This window comes from Oreochromis niloticus, linkage group LG11 (assembly GCF_001858045.2).
Source record: "Oreochromis niloticus isolate F11D_XX linkage group LG11, O_niloticus_UMD_NMBU, whole genome shotgun sequence".
NCBI classification, from domain to species: Eukaryota; Metazoa; Chordata; class Actinopteri; order Cichliformes; family Cichlidae; genus Oreochromis; species Oreochromis niloticus.
The window spans coordinates 2,541,780-2,562,917 of NC_031976.2; the positions used below are offsets into that span (position 1 = coordinate 2,541,780).

Here is a 21,138-nt window from a genome sequence, read left to right on the forward strand (position 1 = left end):
CAAACGTGCAGTGAAGTCAGATTTATGTCTTGCTAGTCAAGTCCAGTTCCATCAACATAGTGATAGCTCAGCTTGATGTTTCACAATCAGACTTCTTTAATCAATGAGTGACAAGCTAATGGTCACATTGATCTTTTATAATTAGTCCTGTATTTAAAAAAGATCTGACACAGGATTCAAGTTAAGGTGTCTCGAATGGGTTATTCTTGGAAGTGTTTTTTTTTGTACTTTCACATCTCAGGTGTAAAGCATTAACAGCTTAAACAGGAGCCACAGTACTTGCTGTAGGTTCTGGAGGCCATCAGTTACGACACCCCCCTTCATAAAACACCTTAGCAGACTCTGGATCATTGTGGGGAGGATGTGGAGAGATGGGTTCATCCACAGCAAGTACTGTCGCTCTTGTTTAGTTATGTCAGCTTAATTGTGATTTAATAACAACTGATTAATAATGATTTAATAAATGTTAGTAAAAAACATATATTCTTCATTTTCAAGTAAAGTGAACTAATCTAATGTAATTCAGGAAAGCAACTGGAATTTACATTGTGGAACTAAATCACAGAGTGCTAAATTAGTGCTAATCTGCTAATAAGGGCAAAGTCATCCAACACACCAAAACTGGAGCAAAAACCCCCCACCAAAAAACAGCGTCATCGAGACATGGATTCCACTGGACCCCTGAAGGTGTGTTGTGGTATCTGCACCAAGATCTTTTAAGTTGTGATGTGGGAGCCTCCATGGATCAGACTTGCTTGTCCAGCACATCCCACAGATGCTCGAGATGAGATTTGGGGAATTTGGAGCTCAAACCAGCACCTCAAACTTGTTGTTGTTGTGCTCCTCAAACAATTCATGAACTATTTTTGTTTGGGGCAGGGTACCTGATCCTGCTGAAAGAGGCCACACCCATCAAGGAATACCGTTTTCATGGTCTGCAGCAATGCTTAGGTAGATGCTCATGTCACTCCCAAAGTTTGCCCAAAGCATCACATTGCCTCTGCCAGCTTGCCTTCTTCTCATAGTGCATCCTTGTGCCAGGTGTTCCTGAAGTAAGTGATGCAACCCAGCTATTCATGTGATGTCAAAGAAAACGTGATTCATCAGATCAGATCACCTTCTTCCATTGCTCCATAGTTCAGTCCTGACTCTCATGTCCCCATCGTTGGTGCTTTAGGCGATGGACATGGGTCACCATGGGCACCCTGACTGCTCTCTGGCTATGCAGCCCCATACGCAACAAACTGTGTAACGCTGTGTATTCGGACACCTTTCGATCAGAACCAGCATTGACTTTTTTTGGCAGTTTGAGCAACAGTAGCTTACTGGTTGGATTGGTTGGTTCAGACCACACAGGGCAGCGTTCACTACCCACGTGTGTCAACGAGCTGCCCATGACTCTGTCGCTTGTTCATCACTGTTCCTTCCTTGGACCACTTTCGATAAAGACTGGGGACAATGGGACCGTCCCACTAAAGCTGCAGTTTTGGAGATGGTCTGACCCAGTCGTTTAGCTTGCCCATTTTTCCTGCTTTTAATACATCAAATTTTTTGCCTACCCCCTATTAGGGTGGCTGTAGCTCAGGAGGTAGAGGAGGTCAGCTGCTGATCGGAAGGTTGGTGGTTCGATCCCTGACTTGCTCTCTGATGCATCCATTGGAGTATGAATGACAGATCAGATAGAGTTAGAAAGCATAGATAACAGTGCTTGTATGGGAGAGTAGAAAAGTGCTATATAAGAATCAGTCCATTTACCATTATTATTTCACACCCTTGTGTCGAAATGTTATGCCTGATTGGTGTATGTCTTTAATGTATGTATTTTACATTAATCACAAATTAGAAGAAAACTTCTCATCTATTTCAAATCCCACAACAGTTTTGGCACCAACAGAGAACATCTGGATGCGGTCTCATGGCGTCTACTCCACATAGTAAAGGACTTTAATTGAGGTTGATCACACTATCATTCATGTTGAAAAATGACTGGTACAGTTCTTTAAAATATTATCCCAGCAGGTACTGAACATATGCCAGTGATAAGATGAGAGTGAGGTCATCCTCAGCTGAGACAAATTAGAACCAAGGTTGAGTATCTATACTCAGCATATCTAACCTTTCATTTAATTCAGTTCTTTGGAATTGCCAGAATATTAGGCTTTATTTGGCAAAATATATATTGTGAAGATAGTAGCTATTATAGATAATAAACTCTTAATACATTGACAGCAGATTGACCATGATATATATTTATTCATAGCTAGATATCTGCAATTATTTATATGTCATTAGTGCCATAATAAAAAGCTAACAAAAGGCTTCTTAAAAGGGAAGCAAGCTTGCGTGCTTGACTGAGGTACCTGCGCACACTGGCGGCACCACATGGCAGTGAGGGAACTGAATGTGAACCCTGACAGGTAATGTGAGGAGAGGAGATTGCTCTGCTACAGTAACTATCCTCCAGAGGCCGTTTGTAAATGCCTGGGAAATCGATGAGAACAACATCTTATCTGCTTGGTCAGAAAATTTAAGGAGGTCATGCAGTAAGAAGGAAGGGGCACTGAACAAACACTTATATGAAGAAACACAAATGATCTCTTCATGCTTTGAAATCACATTAAACTGTAACTTTGTCCCTTTTCCAGACCTACGGATATACGATTTTGTTCCTGCCTAATCCTTTGTTTACTGACCTGCCACCTCCCACTCGTCTCTCTCTGTATTCTTGAGCTCACTTGCATGCAGACCCAGAGTGAGTCCACAGTGCCAGATTTTTGTAAGCAGATGAGGAAATTCCTTTTTCCTCATGTGTCCCTTTACTGAGGAGTGTGATGGTCATTCCCGAGCATGGCTCTGACATGTTAGCTCCACCGCTACAGCTGAAACGATTGGTTCATTAGGTTTAAACCCCCAAATTTCATATCATTTAACGTTATATAGGTATAGAAGCAATTATGCATTGAGAAGGACACTGCTGTAAAAGTATGTAGCTGCATACTGAATGATGTGACAGGTGCCGAGACTAGTATTTATAAATTTGAGTCACGGCTCCAGGTTCAACCTACCACTTCAATCTTAATGTTGTGTTATTGAACAGAACCCTTCAAACACTCAAAGAGCAGACGTAACATCATCTTTTTCCCCCCTAAATCGTGGAGCAACATTTTGTATTCAGCTCTGAAAGCTAACAGATCGATCACACAGCTAAACTGAGTTTCATTCATCGCTGTATCGTGTCCAAAATGACATCGGTTGACATCGGAATGTAACTTCTTTCTCGCCTCACTACACTGGTATCACGTTAAATCTAAATCTACAGTGTCTCTCTACAAACTGTTGACTGTTCTCGATCCAGACTTCATGCATGCGCGCTCTGCTTTTCCTTATTTTCTGTCATGTATTTCTTGTGGATAATCTTCAGGACCAGGGCTGAAAGTTTCAAATAACGAGGTCAGTTTTTTCTACTCTTGGCTGTATGGTGTCAGGGCCAAGAGTTTGTTCACTGTTCAAACCTTCTGCTTCTGATGGACAGAAGCTCAGAATAGTCAACATGAAGAGAATGGGAGCTAAAACAGCCAAGCCAAGGACTGTTAATCAACATAAATTGCTAATATACAAAAATATTTTGAACAATCAAGCCATTTTTATGTGGGCTTTGAAAAGCGCTTTATGAATATAAATGCATTTGCTTTATTAAAATGATCAAAGGGTTTAGTGTCCTCAATCTTGCAGTTTTAGGCTCATCATTAATGATATTTATTTTATTTGATAATCACAGGGTTAAAGTGGGTCATCTCTTAAGTGGGAGAACAGAAGTGGACAGAGAGAAAAACAACATTTGTTAACATGGTCAGTCCAGCTTTGAGGCATTTTAGTTTCACATTATTAAGCAGACCAGTGAGTGTCCGACTCGGAGCAACATTCTCCTTCCTGATCTTTTCAATTAAAAAGTCATCGGAAAATGACAGAGGTCAGCTTGTGCTGTGGTCTATGAAAGGGCTCCAACCACACTCAGCACTTTATCATGCTCTCACTTTATGCACTCTCTCAGAAGTTCATACATTAAAAAAAATAGCTTAAAGAGGTTTATTAATGAATGGAAACACACACATACAATCATCACTGTTTAATCAACGTATGTACAAAGTGCAAAGATTGATGTGAGAGTACAACATTTAAAAAGAGAGAAAAAAGAAGTTTGCAGAAAGTTTAAAAACAAGATTTAACAACTAAACACACAGGACTGCCTTCATAAAGAATCACAAAGCTAAACTAATTCAGAATATTTTCTATCAGGTTTAACGTCTGAACGAGATCACCGGACAGCTGCTGCTCTGCAGCGCTGTGTGGGAGAAAATCACTCCAAGCTAAAAGCAAAGCCGTGAGAGCCGCGGCCCGTGGACGTCCTCCAGCGCAGCTGCTTTACTCGTTCTCAAACTTGCTGTACGGGTGGTCCGTGTCGCCCATCAGACCTGCACACACAACGTGGAGACAAAATGAAAACAGACAAAGTCATGCTGGGTCAAATTCTGCTCCACATTTTCCAGAGATGCTTTGGAGGAAGCGGTTGCCAAATGTAGACCGCATCAGTCTGAGGACAAACTGGGAAATCCATCCCGGATATTCTGTTCACGCTGATGTTTCATTAACAATGAATGCAGCGTGACAGCATGTGCTGCTAAACAGCCATCAGCAAGTCTTTCATACACACGATCAATGGAGTTATTTGTTTCTATGGGCAGTGAAAACAACTGCCCACCTTATCAATTTTGAAACAGTTCCTATGGACTTTTATTAGCTGCATATTACTGTGTGTGTGTTACTCGACTAGAACGACCCCATGTCACTGGCAGACATCTTTGCTGATGTCTGTGGTTGTTCTCAATCGTTCAATCCATATCTTTGCTGTTTAGAAGGCCGTCTGTAATTTGTTTTATGATAACATTAATTAGCTATGTTTTGTTGACTAAGCCACGAGAGCAGCAGACTGGTAGCTAATAAGCACCAACATAACAGAAGAGTGAGCAGTTTGGAGGCATTTCTTCACGTTTGCAGTCGTTTTTGTTTGAAGCACAAACTTTGATGAAATGATTTGACTGGAAAGTTCAGAGGATTCTCTCCCGCTCAGCTTCCCACTATCCCTTATGTTTGGTCCTGGCTTTTTTTTGTTCTTATGATAACATGTTTTGGTGGAACTCCTCACAAACTTCACATGAGGAATGCAGCAGGTATGAGAGGGTGAGAGGAGAAACTAGCACGAGCATTAATAACAGCAGAGTGCAATGAAGGCTCACCTAAATGAGCCCAGTGCAAATAAACGGGCTCACTAATAAAGTCATTTCCTTGCTTTATTTATCTCGGTCCTGGTCTTATTAATTATTTCACTTAAGTGCAGGTTACAGTATATTTTCAGATACATTTATTTCTTACCTTTGGTTTAGTTTGAAAATAAACGTTTCAGTCAGGCTGAAGAAAACTGCTTATTTATTCAGCAGTGGCTTTGAGCAGTACATGGACTGAAGTGGAATAAGTTGGATCAATGCAACTCTAACCTTGATGAAGGCCACAAGCTGAAACACACAGGTTAAACTATAAAGTTGTTCTTCACACTCCAGGTGTTACTGAGGTTTGAACCTGCATTCAGTTCGCCTGCAGTGCCTGAACTTTCCACGTCCACAGATCAATAGACATTAAAAGGGACACTCTCGCTGCTACTAAGAAACTGATTAATCGATGGCAGTTAAGCACAAATACCAAACACTGAATGCCTAACGCACTTCCAACTATTTCACAATATACGAGGAGCCTTCTCCTGCAGAACGATGCTGTCCTCATGTTTAAGCACATTATGGCCACTGTTATTCTGCATGTGCAGTGCATTTTGGGTTGATAATGTAATCTGGTGGGACTCCAGTGCTGCTGTTTGTAATTTTTTCTTTACATAAGATTCTGATAATAATGCCAATATAATAAGCATAATGTGTCTTTAAAGTCGATGCTCCTTTTAAACATGAAAAGTTGATTTCATTCATGATTAAAATGGATTATGGGTTACATGGGCTATTCTGACATTTTACAGCCCACTAATTACCGGACTACACAAATGGCAAAGTAATCACTTTAGGTCCTAATCATGCCTTATTGCACTTCCACAGATTTAACAAAGTGAGCTTGCACCATCCTCCTCGTGTGAGCAGGCGAAGCAGGGTGTTACCCCAGCAATGTTTTCCAGCTCCTCCCGAATCACTCCTAGGCCACACAGGATATATAACCTCTCCAATGTGTTCTGAGTTTAATCCTGGAAAACCTCAATGCTTACACATCCTGATCAGCTGCCTGAACCACCTCAGCTGGTTACATTCTCAAATGTTTAAAGGCTGAGTCGAGTCCTCCTGGAGACTAAGCTGATTTCTGCCATTTGTATCCAACCTCATTCTGTTTGTCACCGCCCACAGCTCATGACCATAGGTGCAGCTGGGACGTAGACTGAATGCTGCTGAATGCTTTTTACCACAGCGGTCCACTACAACACCAATCTGCCAGACATTCTCACACTCTTCCAGTAGACGAGGGCTTTTTGAAGCAAACTGTGCACTCATTATACATGATTCATTTCAGACTTGAACCAAAATAGACCTTCATAGCAAGAAACTGTACAACAGTTAATGCTCATTCACCGTCATGCTGTAGAACTGTAAGTCTAATGTTCACAGTTTCGTATTACTGTAGAGTCTCTACCTTACTTTATAAAACACCTTGAAGCAGCTGCTGTTGTGATTCGGTGCTCCCTAAAAATAAAACTTAACTGAATACAGGTTATGACAGAGCGCTAGGGTTAAAATGCAAAAAGTGAAACATGTAATTCAAATCTATGCTGCCTTGCTGGGATATTTTCCAACTGGTAATGACAAGAGATCATTTCCAGTTTTGCTGAATAACCTCCTGACCCACCCTCAGGGAATCTTCCGCTGTGTCTGATTTCAAGGAAATAAGAGGATGTGGATTGTGAACCAACCAGACCAAATGTGAAAGGAGAGCAGTCTCTACTAAAGCCCCTGTGGAAGGAAACTAATGAGAGCTGCAGGCCTAAGAAACAGACCGCCATCCATCACTCTGTCGTGCAGTCGTTACACTCAACCCACATAACCTGCCATCTTACTACAGTGCACGGACGGACGGACAGACACGACGCACGGACACTTGAGCTCCGCCCACATCAACGAAACGAACGAATGATTCTGTCTTTATCAAGCCTCTGACAGGCCAATCCTTACCGCCCACGTCCCTGCAGAGGGCAGAGCGATGGATTAGAATCAGTGCATTGATTGGAAATAAGGAGAAAGCAGTGCTGTGTGATGTTGATACTTCTATACTTTGCTGCAGCTCATACTGGCAGTTTGCTCATGACTCATTTATTTTTAGAATGTTTCCTGTTTCACTGACAGTGAAAATGCCTGATTAAGTTAAAAAAATGTGGCAACAAACGCGAGGTAGTGATCAGGTTTTAAAGTTGGACTATTTTAGTGCCTTCAGCTGCTTAAAAACAGATTTTATTCCATAAACATTTCAGTCTCAACTATGAGCACTGGAGAGTGGTTGTCATATTTTCCCCTGCCTAGCAGGGACCGCTACTTTAACTGCATACAAACCTGGAGATTAAATTAGCTCCACAAAATTTAGGATTTGCTTTTAGGTCATCTAAAACTCTTAGCTTTTAATTATAGGGCAGCTCAGGCAGCAGTTTATTACACATAAACGTTTTGCTAACTAAATTGGCAAAGCTTCATTTGAGTTCATGGATCATGTGAAAAGGTTCAAGCTTTTATTATTGCCACTCTTACTGATGAACCAGCAGCTTATTCATTATTATTTTGCACTATTGTGTGTCATATCTATTGTAACACAACTGAAAGACCAGCATCAATACTGAGTATCAGTATAATAACGATGTTGTCCAGCTCAGGTTTAGCCCATGTTAACTGGTGAAGTGGTGAGCTAGACAAATGAGTATGGCAGCGAGGATAAATGCCACATTCTTGGGATTTTTGTAGGCTCTTCAAGTGAGGGATGGTCTCATCTTACATCTTGTACAGCCATTAGCGATAGAAAAAAGGTGTTTATTTAATAAATAGAAGATGAGTAAAAGATACTGACGGCCGCCCCAGCCCCCTAGCCTATGCACCTATGGCATCAATTTGAAAATCCTGCGTCGCGTAGTTCATGTACACCTACAGCGTACGTTGCTTGGGGACAAAGCATATACTGTTGAATAATGTATCAGTGGCCCAGGGTGTGGAAATCAAAGTCACTGACACTGAAAAACTCTTAAAATAGTTAAGCATGCATCAGAGACACTGCTGACACACACAGAACAGAGAACACAGAGCTGGCTGCTCTGTGTTAGACCTACTGATCACCTCACCTTCAGCGTACATCAGAGAGGGCTGGACACAGTCTCCTACGCTATGATCAAAGAGAAGGAGCTAAAGTCCATATGTTAAAACAATGAGGAGCAAAGTCTATACGCACCATACTTCCTCCTGATCTCATCGTGGCGTGCCATTCTCTCCACCTTCCTGTAAAAAAAAGAAAAGAAGTAGAAGTAGAGGACGTTAGTCAAATTGTAATGAAATAACATGGAAATAAATGACTGCAACACAGATGTCAGCTGTAATGAGACAATGGGACATCCAGTGAATCCTGAATACAACTCTATGGGACAATTCTGAAATACTACAGATGTCCAGGTCCTGCTCCCGACACCAAATCAACAGCTGGACTGAAGAACATTTCCTGCTGCTTAAAAAGTCTTTACCCCCTTCCCAAGTTCTCTTTTTATCTGCTCTTCACATATTTGTCAGACATGTTTCTGACAAATCCAAACCTACCTAGCCCTATGTGAAAATACCTCGTCTATCCACATCTATATTATATTTAGTCGGTTTATCTCTGTCTAATACTAAAATTTGTTTCATGATCTAAAACATGTGTGACAAATATGCAAAAACAAATAAGGAAAGGGACAAATACTTTTTGGTGTAGTTTCAGTGATGCATGCCAGAGTAAAAGTTTACGACAGTGTCAGTTGCACGGCGGCAGACATATGCACTCATCCCAGTCTATGTTTAGGGTTGAGCAACTAAGGGTTTTTTTGCTGGGTTGCAGTAGTCGTAGATAAACCTGGTATTTGTTCAGTGCTCTGCAGGGTCAGTAACTCTGGACTGAGCTGTTGATGAAGCCGTACTGTTGTGAAACTTTACACATGACTTGCAGGCAAAGTCTGGGAAAAGTTACCAAACTTTTTCATTAGATTCTGGAAACTTTTGGTGAGTCTGTGCAGTAAATTAAAGTTCTGGCTCTTTGCCTGTTTATTTAGAATATGACTGATTACCTGCTCAGAGGCGTCACCAACAAGGCTGCTGAGCACTAAGGAGGCAACTCTGACTTCAGGTGACGAATGCCATTTCTCCACTGTGTGTTAGTAGCTGTGAGTGTTTTTGGCTCTACTTTTGGCTCAAATGAAAAACAGATTTTATAGAGAACCATGGCTGAAATAGTGGTAATTCCAGAGGTTTCTGCAACTTTGTTATTTTAAAACAGCTGTATACATACGCACAAGTTTACAAAGCAAACCCATCAAGCACTTCTACTCACCGAGAAACATTTAAGCTACGCTATACCACAACATTACAAACAGCCAGTCATGATATGTGGGCACTTATGCAACCATCAATACCTAATACTCCCAAATACTTATTATGTATGACATCGTTTAAACAACATTTCAATGAGGACAATAACATTCAGCTTACCAAGTAAGAAAAATGCATCAGTTTGCACTCCTGGCATAAAAATGTTCCTAAATTTTAGCTGGCTCACAGAGCAACAGGCCTGTGGGTAAAGCTGCTCACTCAGCCTTTCTGAGGGGCAGGTTTTGTGTAGTGGAAGTCCAGAGGCCTCACTTCATCTCAGCACAAAGACACTGGTGTGAAGCAGTCGCTGCTTTATTGCTAGGTAGTGATCTGTGAGCAATCAGGTTGGTTAAGATGTTCCTGCCATCCGTCCCCCTAAACCATGCCGATGGCCTGTGTGCATCGCACTGACATGTTCACATTTCCTCCACATAAATATGACTACATTCAACAAGTTGGAGGGAAGACAGGAAAAAAGGGAACGTTGAAAGAACGTGAAAAAGGATGGAGTACTGAGCTTGGCTCATTTCACAGACTGAAGGTTTTGAAGGTGCTCGACTTCTCCATCGTGACAATACCACTCATAATTTATTAAAATGGGATACTATAAGTCACGTTCTATAATTTAGATGCTACCTGTTTTGCCTTTATCGCCATTTAACATGCGTTTGTACTAGCAGCACTGAAGTGATCATGAAAAGTAGGGTAGAACTAAATTAAGAACAAATACGAACTATAAACAAACAGCGGTGTTCTGATGGTGATGCTGCTCTAAGACGTAAGTTGGCAAGATGTATTCAGACAGCAGACTGACAATGCAAAGAAAAGAAGGGCTCATTTAATGTCACTGACTTAAAGACTTAAAGGGAATGCTCACTGATGCGTTTCACTTAGTCAAGAAACTTTTAAACTGAACTTGAGTTTAAGGCTAAAAGAAACTTTCAGTTATTTGCGCAATCTAAGAAAAGAAATCTACTAATACAAAAGGAACTACTTTAAATTTTTTGATGCCTGAGAACTTCATAAATACAAAAGATAATAAGAAAATTTCAAGGCTTAAAAACACCTTTAGGGTGTGCTCAGACCTGCAACCAACTTCATTTTGCACCTGCTCCAAGTGTCACAAAGCCAAATTCTCTTTTGTTCTTTGAAACATTGTTTCTAGAACCATCTTTGAGCATCAGTATCATGCCATATCAGAAAACATGCATTTTATTCATACTTAAAGAGTCATGTCAATATGAGATTAAAACAAAATTCAAACTGAATAGATGTACATACATACATACCAAAAAGCCTGTTTGTATGATGTTTTTTCCAGCTGTTACCATGACTCAACCAAGGAGCATGGACACAAGTAATGGAGTAACAGCTGTGAATTTTGGCCCATATTCAGTCCATATTATCATCATACATACATCAAACTGTATGTGTTACCCAAGTATCATGTCAGTGGATTACAGTGAACTTCTCACAATGTCCCAGTCACATAGTATTGTTGTGCATTAAGACTTGATCTTTAGTTTGGCTTTTTGACAAGCTAAACCAGATACACCCAACAGGAACAGATTCTGGATGTTAGCAGACTTTAACATTAGCAGTACGAGCTGTCAGATTATATTTTCTAAAGGTCTCTGTTACATGGACATGCAGCATGGAAACAAGAGGTCCAAGAGAAACTCATTAAAATGATTTAATAATTTAGGATTTGATCAGATACAAAATTATAACTAAAATTCTCAGGCAGCTCTCCTGCTACATCAGCATGTGAAATATGAAATATATAGCTGCATGGGTCGAATCCCTGTAGAAAGAGCCGCCGACTCCCCGGCCCGCCTGGGCTCGGATGACGATGGCTCTGTGCTTCAAGCTGGCTCTCCGGAGGCCAAGCAGCACTGTCTACAGGCAGGCAGACCCATCTCTCCTAGGATGGGTCCAATCTATTCCGAATGTCCTGTTGACAACATGAACTGCATCTATGTAGGTCACTGCACTAACTCCAACTTCAGAGATTTGATCATGCTCACTGCAGGAAACCCTGACTCAATTCTGCAGCACGAGAGAGAAGAGCTCAGAGGTCGGATAATTCATTCTTTCTCAAACACACGAGGAGAGCCACGATGTGCCCAGCACGCGGAGTGTGATGATAAACCACAGTTACTGACTATCTTTCTGCTCGACTGCCCTGCTCACAAACATATCAGCCAGCTATCCTGGCACTGGAAGTAAAGGAACAAAACAAGAAGAGAAGGCTGAAACATTTATGGGGTGCAGGAAGAGGGAAGCCTTTCGGGTCTGCTGACTGCTGGATGATTCTGTTTCTTTGACTGGTAGTACACAGGATGTAAACCAATCTATTTATGAGCGCATTACCATGAAGCAGCTGCCCAGCCTTGACAATCCAATTGGTGTTCTGGGACGACAGCAGAGGAACCCTGAGCTTCTCCTTTGGGACGTGGACTTGCTGAGGCTGGATGGACACCAGTTGCTCGCTTCTCAAACATACAATGAACCCTTTTATTGGGGGATGATGAACTGTTCTCTGTTTTAGGACAAATATATCCAAGTCCTACTGGGATATGCTGAAAGGCAATGCCACCCACCACGCTGACAGAATAGGATTTGACTTTTAGGTGTGCTCTTGGTCTGAACCAAGTTCACTTGATATAAAATATATAACAACTTGTTGTGATTAGCATCAAAAATGAAAGACTGTTCATTTCTTTAAAAGCGAGCAAGCCAACAAATTCAGCAGAGGATCAAATAATTACTTCCTCCACTGGGAAGTAATTTGGAAAACACTGCATGCAGATGCAGCAATCTGGTGAATGAGAAAAACACTGCAGCAGGGTAAAGGAAAACAAACAGTGACCTCTACACATGTACCTGTAACTTCGCGAGTACGTGTGCAAATATTCTGTAAATAACGAGCAGTGTTTGATACGGAGAGGAATGACACAGCAAAGATTGGTTTGGAGTTATGCAGAGAAAGAGGCTCCTGTATTATTGAAATAAACACTGTTCTGATCCGTTGCGGACATTTCCAACCTGTGTAGACTAAGGCCTGAGTCTAGGGCTCACCGTTCTTCAGCGCGCTGTCTTATCTCCTCTCTCCTCTTGGCAGATCTCTCCTCTTCTCTGTCAAACCTTAAGAGTGAAGGAGACATGAAGGCAGCATCAGAATCACTGCTCCTCGTGGAACCAGAAGATGACAAAAACACACTTTGGATGTGACAAATGACACGCAGCTACAAACTAGCATTAGCTTTAGGGTTACTCTTATATAAATGATGCATAGAACTTCAATCAAAGACTCATGAACTGTGTGCCTGAGTGCAGAGAGTGTTTTCTTTTTATGTTCCACAATGAAATTGCCGAATGCAAAAGAAGATAAACATGCACAAAGTAAAACTGCTTGGAGGCAAGCCCAAAAAGCACAAAAAAGACAAAAACATGACTGTAATTATATTAAATTAATATCTGTGTGCATAACAGTAATAGATGTGAGCTTTCCCCTATTTTTCAGTCACATGATAGACAAGAACAAGATTCCTACACCCACAGGACTCCAAGTGAGTGACAGCCCCCCCCCACACACCCACCCACACGAACAACAGTGAGAGAATGAATGGAGCTCTACTTTGATTACAAAGCCAAAATAATGTTTGCAACAGCAACGATGAGTTGCACCTATACAGGACATGGGTGAAAACCACTAAAGCTTCTACATGAACAGTGAAACAAAGTGTGGACTTTGTGGTTTGACAAAGACTCCCCTGTGAAACCTCCGTCTTCACTTTGTAAAGACCGTGATAAGATGCAGTCTAAAGACCGAGGGTGACGTAAATACCTGAGCACAGATAACATGACTAACAATTGAATGTTGATATTATCGTAACGTGAGCAACCTGGGTTCTTTAGCGCTAGCAGAAGTAGGGATCTTTCCGGTTTTCTTTCACTTCTTTCCTGTTTTTTCTGCCATTATAATGAGCACACAAAGGTAAGGAAGTAACTGTGACACCTACTCCAAACTGTTCTGTGTAATCCATTTCAACACTACATGCTGTGTTTGCCTGGATACAGCTGTTGCTTTAACTCTATGGCAGCCCGTGTGAACCTGAGGTGAAAAGTGCTCCCTTGTAGCGCTCTTTCATCCCGAAAAGCGTAGGCCCACTAAGTGCTTTCATGTATGTGACACAGCTTTCTAAAACTCCTGTTACTCAGTTACCTCGGACTTGTAATGTTACCTTGATGGGCGCTTCTTGCAGCAACAGCAGCAGCAACAGACGGCAATGGCGAGGAGAATGATTCCACCCACCACAGCCATGGTGATGATCAGGGCTTCAAAGTTCACTGAAAAAAAGAGAAATTATTCATTTTTGACAAAAGAATATTCTCATTGGATCACATGATAAAGGTAACTAGAAGCCAACACACACTCCCACTGTAATGACAATGTGCTCCACATGTTTGTAAATGACACCACCTGCTGGATTCTGCAAGTTATTACACTGCAAACATGACAAACCACAAACAAACCTCTCACTATCCAGAGAAAAAGAGCACAAACGACTTAACCGTGTGGAAACTGGCTTTGTACTGCAGAGGGAGGGATCACGTGACCCCGAAACACTGCCAGAGTGGTGTCCACATTTTGCTGTGTCTTCTCTTTTCCTTTTACAGGACAAACCACAGCATGCACACATGCGCAGCTGTGGCCTAAAACTGCTCACGTTTCTGACTCTACTTATACTCTTACTTTAAGATCCTCAGTCTATGGCTAAAAATTTATGAGACTAAAGCCGACACCTTCTTCACGGATATCTTTTGTCCATGCATGTAGAGACCATCCGTTCACCTTTTCTGTGTCGCACAAAGACAAAGTGAGAGGAACCAAAGATCTCAAACTTGGACTCATCAGACCAAAGCACAGACGTCCACTGGTCTAATGTCCACTCCTTGTGTTTCTTGGCCCAAACAAATCTCTTCTGCTTGTTGCTTTTCCTCAGTCGTGGTTTCTTAGCAGCTATTTGACCACAAAGGCCTGTTTCACACAGTCTCCACTGAACATGTAGAGATGTGTCTGCTACTGGAGCTCTGTGTGGCATCTATCTGGGCTCTAATCTGAGCTGCTGTTAACTTGGGCTTTCTGAGGCTGGTGTGACAGTTGAATTTATCCTCAGCAGCAGAGGTGACTTGGTCTTCCTTTCCTGGGGCGTTCCTCATGTGAGCCAGTTTCATCGTAGCGCTTGAAGTCCCATTCAAAGTTTTAGCAATTTTCCAGACTGACTGACCCTCAGCTCTTAATGTTCTGCACAACACAACTGATGGTCCCATTAGGAAGGCAAGAAATTTCACCAATGAACCCTGACAGGCACACCTGAGAAGTAAAACCGATTTCAGGTGACTACATCATGAAGCTCATTGAGAGAAGGCCGAGGGTTTGTCAACAAAGCAAAGGGTGGCTACTTTGAGGAATCTAAAATTTAAGACATATTCAGAGTTATTTATCAATTATTTCTTTGCTTCATAATTACATACTTTGGTAGTGCATGTTCATATCTCAGTATTTTTTTATGTTCAACTGTAAGTAAAAGTCAGATGTGACATGTCACATGTACTTTATTTAAACCAGAGTGAACAGACGGAGTTTCCTTCCATCTGAAAATGTACGCGATACAGAAGAGCTGCCAGCTTTCAACAGAAAGAAACTACCGCCTACTCAAATAACTGCATGTGTCAACTCCATACACAAGGAATATTTACACATTATATTCAACAACATTTGCCTGTTAGTGCATCACATTTAAATGCTGTGCCAGTAGCTGGCCCTTTGCACCCTTTTGGTTTTATAGCTCTACCCAATTAGCAATAAACTGTTTGCATTTACACAACTTTCTGTTTGCTACCAGTGAAGTTTGAACACTGACACACCTTACTGCTCCAGTAGGCTCTGTGTGACCGTGTCAGTTCTCTTCTTATTTTTAGGACTGAGAAAATTAATAACAGAATTAACAATGTTTTATTTTCCTCATCTGAACTGAATATACATTTAGATTTTCAAGTAGAAACTGCACCAGCACTCACAGATTGTTTACACTCATGGGTTAGGCTGTAAAGACTAATTGCACTTTCACCAATGAGAATTATCAGCATGAACTCTGGTGAGGTGGAACATATGTCACCGAGTTGTCTCCACCACTGTGACTAAGAGCAGGGTCTCAGTTTCAACGTATTTCCTGCATAGTGCTGCAGTTGACTACGGAAATTTTATGGGTAATTAATACACATAACATAAGCTGGTTTTCACATATGATTTGTGTCAGCTGAATATCAGTTTCAAAGTCTTATACAAACATTAGGATTGATTATACAGGTAATGTTAGCTTGGTTACTTCGCTGTGGAGGCTTGGTCTGTTTGGCAGTGTCAAGCTAAACGTACTTTACTGTGTTAGGGAGAAAGAAACAGATCATTTACTTGTTAAGTTAAAAGAACGGTGGTTTATTCTCAGGGGCCAAACATTTGGCAGTAAAATAAGGCAACAACAGTCCGCTAATTATTTATAATATTCCAGTTGAACCCTGCTACACTTAAATTTACAGTTCACTTAGCTCTCACTGTAAATAGATCCCCTAGTGATAAGACAGGCAGTACATTTTCTGTGCTACCTCTGTAGTGCTTTTATGCTCACTGAGCATGTCACCTTTGATTTAGAGCCAAACACTTCTACAGGACTTTATGTAAATGTCTAGAGCCAGGACAGCCTGAGAAACCTACTGCTGCGAATCATCTGTGGTACAGCTTCAAGACAGAGGTGCTGGGACACCCCTGATGACATATCAGGACAAACTCAGGAAGATATATGGCAGAGGAGCCGGGAGCACCAGCTGAGAGAGCGCAGAGTGGGGGAAGAATAGGCGAGCCGTTCTGTGTAGTTGTGGGACTGACTGAAACATTTATAGAGGAATTTCCAGCACAAAATATAACAACCATGTGGGGAATTACAATAATTAATATGCAGTGGGGAAAAAAGAACTGGTCTGCTGAAAAGTAAACATTGTTTTGATTTTATAAAACACTTTTTATTTAACTGGCAGCAAGTTCCTGCTGATGCTGCTGGACATGGATGTACAAAGACCCACGTTGGCTGAGCTAATCTATTTATCCACAATATTTTTAGTTAATGTTGTAGTCAGCAAAGTAGGACTGGGGCAGGTTCACTGCAAAAAATTGCTCCTTTAAGTTAGAAAGTATAAAGGGTGTCAAAAAAGCAGTAACTTAAAGTATTAGAAAAGGTTAACTGAAAATGAATCTAAAGCAAAAATAACTCCTGTCAGTGTGTGTGTGGGTTTGTTCTTCCTGGTTATGGAAAACATGTTTGCTGCAGATGCTCCTGCCTACAGAGACAATGGATAACTTCTGTTGTGGAGTACAACTTTTTTTCCTAAAGAAACAAGAGAGGAAGCAGATGGAGCAGGTGGAGTGAAGCAAGAATGATGTGCTGGATCTTTAAATGCACCCACTACAACTGCAGTGACATGAAGTGAGAGGAACAGAAAGTGTTGGTGCTACTTTCACACCCCTGCATGCCTAATGACAAATCCCTCCCCTCAGACCCACCGACATACAGGAGGAGGTCATTTTAGGTCGCACATCTGTGAATTTAACAGGTTTCTGTTTTTGACAAAGAGCTTTTGTTTTTATGCTTTAATACCCTTTTACCTACTTTTTCTTTTAATACGTAGGTTGAAGTGTTACATTTCCAGCATACTGAACACCAAGTTCCTCAAATCATTTCCCCAATAAGTATGTAACTTACTGTGTCTCTGTCAAATGAAACAAAAGCAAAAAGGAAACACCACATTTAACATCACAATAATAAGTCTGAAGAACTTACACCAGCACACTCCCCAGCGGGCCTGAGACAGTGGGCATAGTTTAGCCGGAGGCAGCAACCAGGTCACTGGATACTCTGTGCAGTTGTTTGTGGCAAAGCACCAGAGACACTGCAACAGACAGACACATGCAAGGTATGATTCTGCTGAGTATAATAGTTAGGATGCATGAATAAAGAATGCTTCTTAAAAATAAACACAGTAAGCATTTTGCCACACATTTTATTTGTATTTATTCCTACATGTGGGTGTTAAATGAGACTAAAAACTCGTCATTAAATTTCACCACACTAAACGTGGAAGCTGTGACATTAAAGTCATGAACAGGGTGTAGTTTATTTACAGCATAACGTTAATGTTTTACCTGTGCTGATTACATTTATGCTTCAAGTTTCATAAAAGTGACATCATTTTGTGGACGTCTCCTTGTTGAACAAACAAGAATGTAAGTACCATAAACTATTTATTAGTTTATTATCTGCAGTTTGTTTTTTCTGTCAAGATACTGCAATCCTCTTCAGGAAGTGAACAACATCATTTCTGTAGCACTTGATATCGGCCAGATATTAGTCGATAAACATATTTTGCTGTCCAAAAAAACTCAGAAACTAAGCGATAATAGAAAATTACTATTGGATTCGATACTCCTCAGGAAAGTCTACTAGCAACATGACTGTGCTGCTAGTAGACACAACCTACCTTACCATCTCCACAAAATGTTAACATAAAATGTACAATGAAGGACTGAAAGTCCATTTCTGTTCATCACTAAGTGGAAATTATATGTAAATGATAGTGCATTTAAAAATATAGGCTGGAGCCTATCCCAGTTACAATATGGTGAGAGGTAGGGTACACCCTGGACAGGTCGTCAGGCTGTCGCAGGGCTAACACAGAAAGAGACGACCATTCACTCCACATTCTGGGGGAGGAAGGCAGAGTATCCGGAGAGAACCCACGCAAACACAGAACATGCAAACTCCACACAGAAAGGCCCTGGCCAGGGGGTGGAATCAAACTCAGGACCTTCTTGCTGTGAGGTAACGGTGCTGTTCACCGTGCCGCCATTGACTCCCAAGCAAAACAAGAAGAAACTCTTGTTGGCAAGCACAACAGTAAGATGTTTCTTATAGCAAGTCACCATTTTGGTCATTTTCTATTTAACATTGGTCACAAGACCGATAAGGCCACTCCATGACTTAAGGACCCACCTTCAGTACTCTGGTTGAAGGAAGGAGGTTCTTAGCCAAGATTATACAGCACATGGCCTCGTCCATTGGCCACTCAGTGTGGTGAAGTTTTGCTGTACCCTTAGCAGAAAAACAGCCCCAATGCATAATGTGGACTGTGGGGATAGAGGCAACCACAGTGGGTCGAGTACCAAAGAGGTCCATTTGGTTTCATGATCCCAAGCCTTCTCTGAATCATTTACATGTTAACTGGCAAACTTACCTGTACATGTGGACAGGTGTGGTTTACACACACACGATGAGTTGAGATGTGGAGTATCTGTAATTGAGTGATAGATCTGCCTCATGGGAACACAACTCAGATGTGTGAGTCAGAATTTTGGCTAATATGTAGAGGATCACTTTTGTTTTAATGACTTGTACACCAGGTTTGCCAACTCTGTTTAGTTTAGTAAAATTGCTTTGTATCAGTTAAGTCTTTTAGTCAGAAAAAGGTCATAAAGCTATCCATAAAGAACTACTAAATGTAGTTTTTTTTAAACCCAATGCTGCATTTCCTGGTAACAACACAATGATCTTCAGAAAACTGACAGTGAGTGATTTCTGCTTATTTGTAAATGCAGCATGTGGGGTTTAACGCAGTAATCCACAGTTTCTCTCATGTGGCCTGGTGGATAATAATAATGTAGGACGCAAAGGTTGGGTCTTATCGCGTACAAACGAACCACGCTACTGCTGACAGCCTTACCTTGGCGTGTGGGACGCAGGTGTCACAGTTTTTATAGGAAGAGCAGGCTGAAAGACAGACAAACACGCTAAATAAGTACCGTGAAGCAACTAAATGCCTCGTTAAAAACAAGCAGAAAGCTGTGGTCGAAGTCACACTCAGTCGTGACGTATATTAAATATTTTCCCAACTACTGAGCTGACATACTTATGAACTGGCTTTAAAGGCACGTGCTGTCGATAGATAACAATAACCTAGACGACTGTAAAAAAGTAATTGGGCAGATTTTTAAAACTCCAATTATACTTACGAGTTGGTGGCACTGGAGTTGCTCGGCATTCTCCCTGGCTAACAAAGCTAACACAGAGGAAGGCGACGGCAAAAATCAACGAAGCGGACAGAGTATGTCCCAGTGCTCCAAAAGAAGGCATAGCGAAACACACACACACGAAACAAAACAGCTGTAAGTATTAACGGCGTGTAACAACGCAGAATATCAGCTCGTCCACAACAAACGACTCCTGACAATCTCTGTTGTTTCCGTTTTGCCTTCAACCCGCTGCTGTTTCCTTGCTGTCTACGGTTACCTTGTTTGGTGTAATCTCGACAGCCCGGGCGGGAGGAGTTAATGCTTTAATCTCAAACACAAATACCCGCCCGTGTATTTACCAAGAAACGAAACTCTTTCACTGTAAAAAACACAAAAAACAAAACATGAAATCCCCCTAGAATTACATTATGTTATCGTTGTATTAAATATACACTATTATACTAGTGTATAGACTTTTAAAATTTTTAAATAGTTATAGTTACGTTATTCGACAGTGTGATTATATTACGGAGGGATACAGGAGAAAGACTTCTGTAATTTAGAATTTGAATTTTTTTTTTAATTTTACATTATAAAATAATTAAAAGATAAAAATAATTTCTCATAAAATGGTAGATGTCTCCTCCTGTTTAAAGGGAGATATGTCTTCACCATCATACTGCTCAAGTGCTGCTCATAGGCATCATCTAATTGTAGGGGACACAGGCATTAAAAACTCTCTGATATACCCTGAGACAGATGTTTTTGGACCCTCACTGCTAGGTTGTACTGCGGGAGTCTCACATTCTCAAATTCTGCATCTCTCTCTCATACCCCCCCCCCCCCCCCCACAAAACCCCAACCAACCTAACAAACAAACAATAGAATTCATATATATATCATACACACATTACAGTCCCCACCATTGCCACCGTGCTATACTGGAGGGGTTTACTTGTCCCTGTGATCCTGCAGCTGTTGCCCTTGGTAGGGTTTCCCATGGCAAATTAATCCTGGGGGAGGGACTAGACAAAGAGTGATTCAGAAAATCCCAATACTGTGGGAGATTCAGAATTCAGTGAACTTGGCCTGAAGGTGGAAACAACCCCAGGAGGGGAGCTCAAAGGTGAAAATCTTGTGGCCAGGAATTTATCCCTGGGGCACAGCCTGAATTTCGGGTGCAGTGTGAGCAGAGTGGTAGGAAATGGCAGACGTAGATGTAAGATGGAACCAGATATGTGGGGAAAATTTAGAACAGCAAACTTGCTTTTTAAGAGGGGAAGTGTTTGCCTTCCACAAGCAAGGGACTTTAAGTATCTTGGG

At 41.3% G+C, this 21,138-nt stretch overlaps 1 protein-coding gene and 1 long non-coding RNA gene across 2 annotated transcripts; both read right to left on the bottom strand.

The window, feature by feature from the left end:
• Window positions 1-4,111: 4,111 nt before the first annotated feature.
• On the bottom strand, window positions 4,112-20,110 carry LOC100706383 (pituitary tumor-transforming gene 1 protein-interacting protein). The gene is made up of 7 exons (XM_003446161.4): window positions 19,816-20,110; window positions 19,527-19,573; window positions 17,591-17,699; window positions 13,940-14,045; window positions 12,774-12,839; window positions 8,530-8,576; window positions 4,112-4,472 (listed from the first exon to the last, which is right to left on the bottom strand). Exons 1-7 carry the CDS (start codon window positions 19,934-19,936, stop codon window positions 4,423-4,425), a joined length of 546 nt encoding a protein of 181 aa, XP_003446209.1. The 5' UTR covers window positions 19,937-20,110; the 3' UTR covers window positions 4,112-4,422.
• Window positions 17,809-19,520, bottom strand: LOC112848231 (uncharacterized). Its single transcript, XR_003222243.1, has 2 exons — window positions 19,041-19,520; window positions 17,809-18,933 (listed from the first exon to the last, which is right to left on the bottom strand). It is a non-coding gene; the product is annotated as an uncharacterized LOC112848231 (long non-coding RNA).
• Window positions 20,111-21,138: the final 1,028 nt, after the last annotated feature.

What these genes read in the sequence shown, in the direction of transcription:
- LOC100706383 (XM_003446161.4), bottom strand. Translation starts at nt 19,936, where the DNA reads ATGCCTTCTTTTGGAGCACTGGGACATACTCTGTCCGCTTCGTTGATT. An exon ending in CCTGCGTCCCACACGCCAAG is followed by an intron (nt 17,700 to 19,526) that starts GTAAGGCTGTCA and finishes TGTCTGTTGCAG; the next exon opens with TGTCTCTGGTGCTTTGCCAC. An exon ending in CCGCTGGGGAGTGTGCTGGT is followed by an intron (nt 14,046 to 17,590) that starts GTAAGTTCTTCA and finishes TCTTTTTTTCAG; the next exon opens with TGAACTTTGAAGCCCTGATC.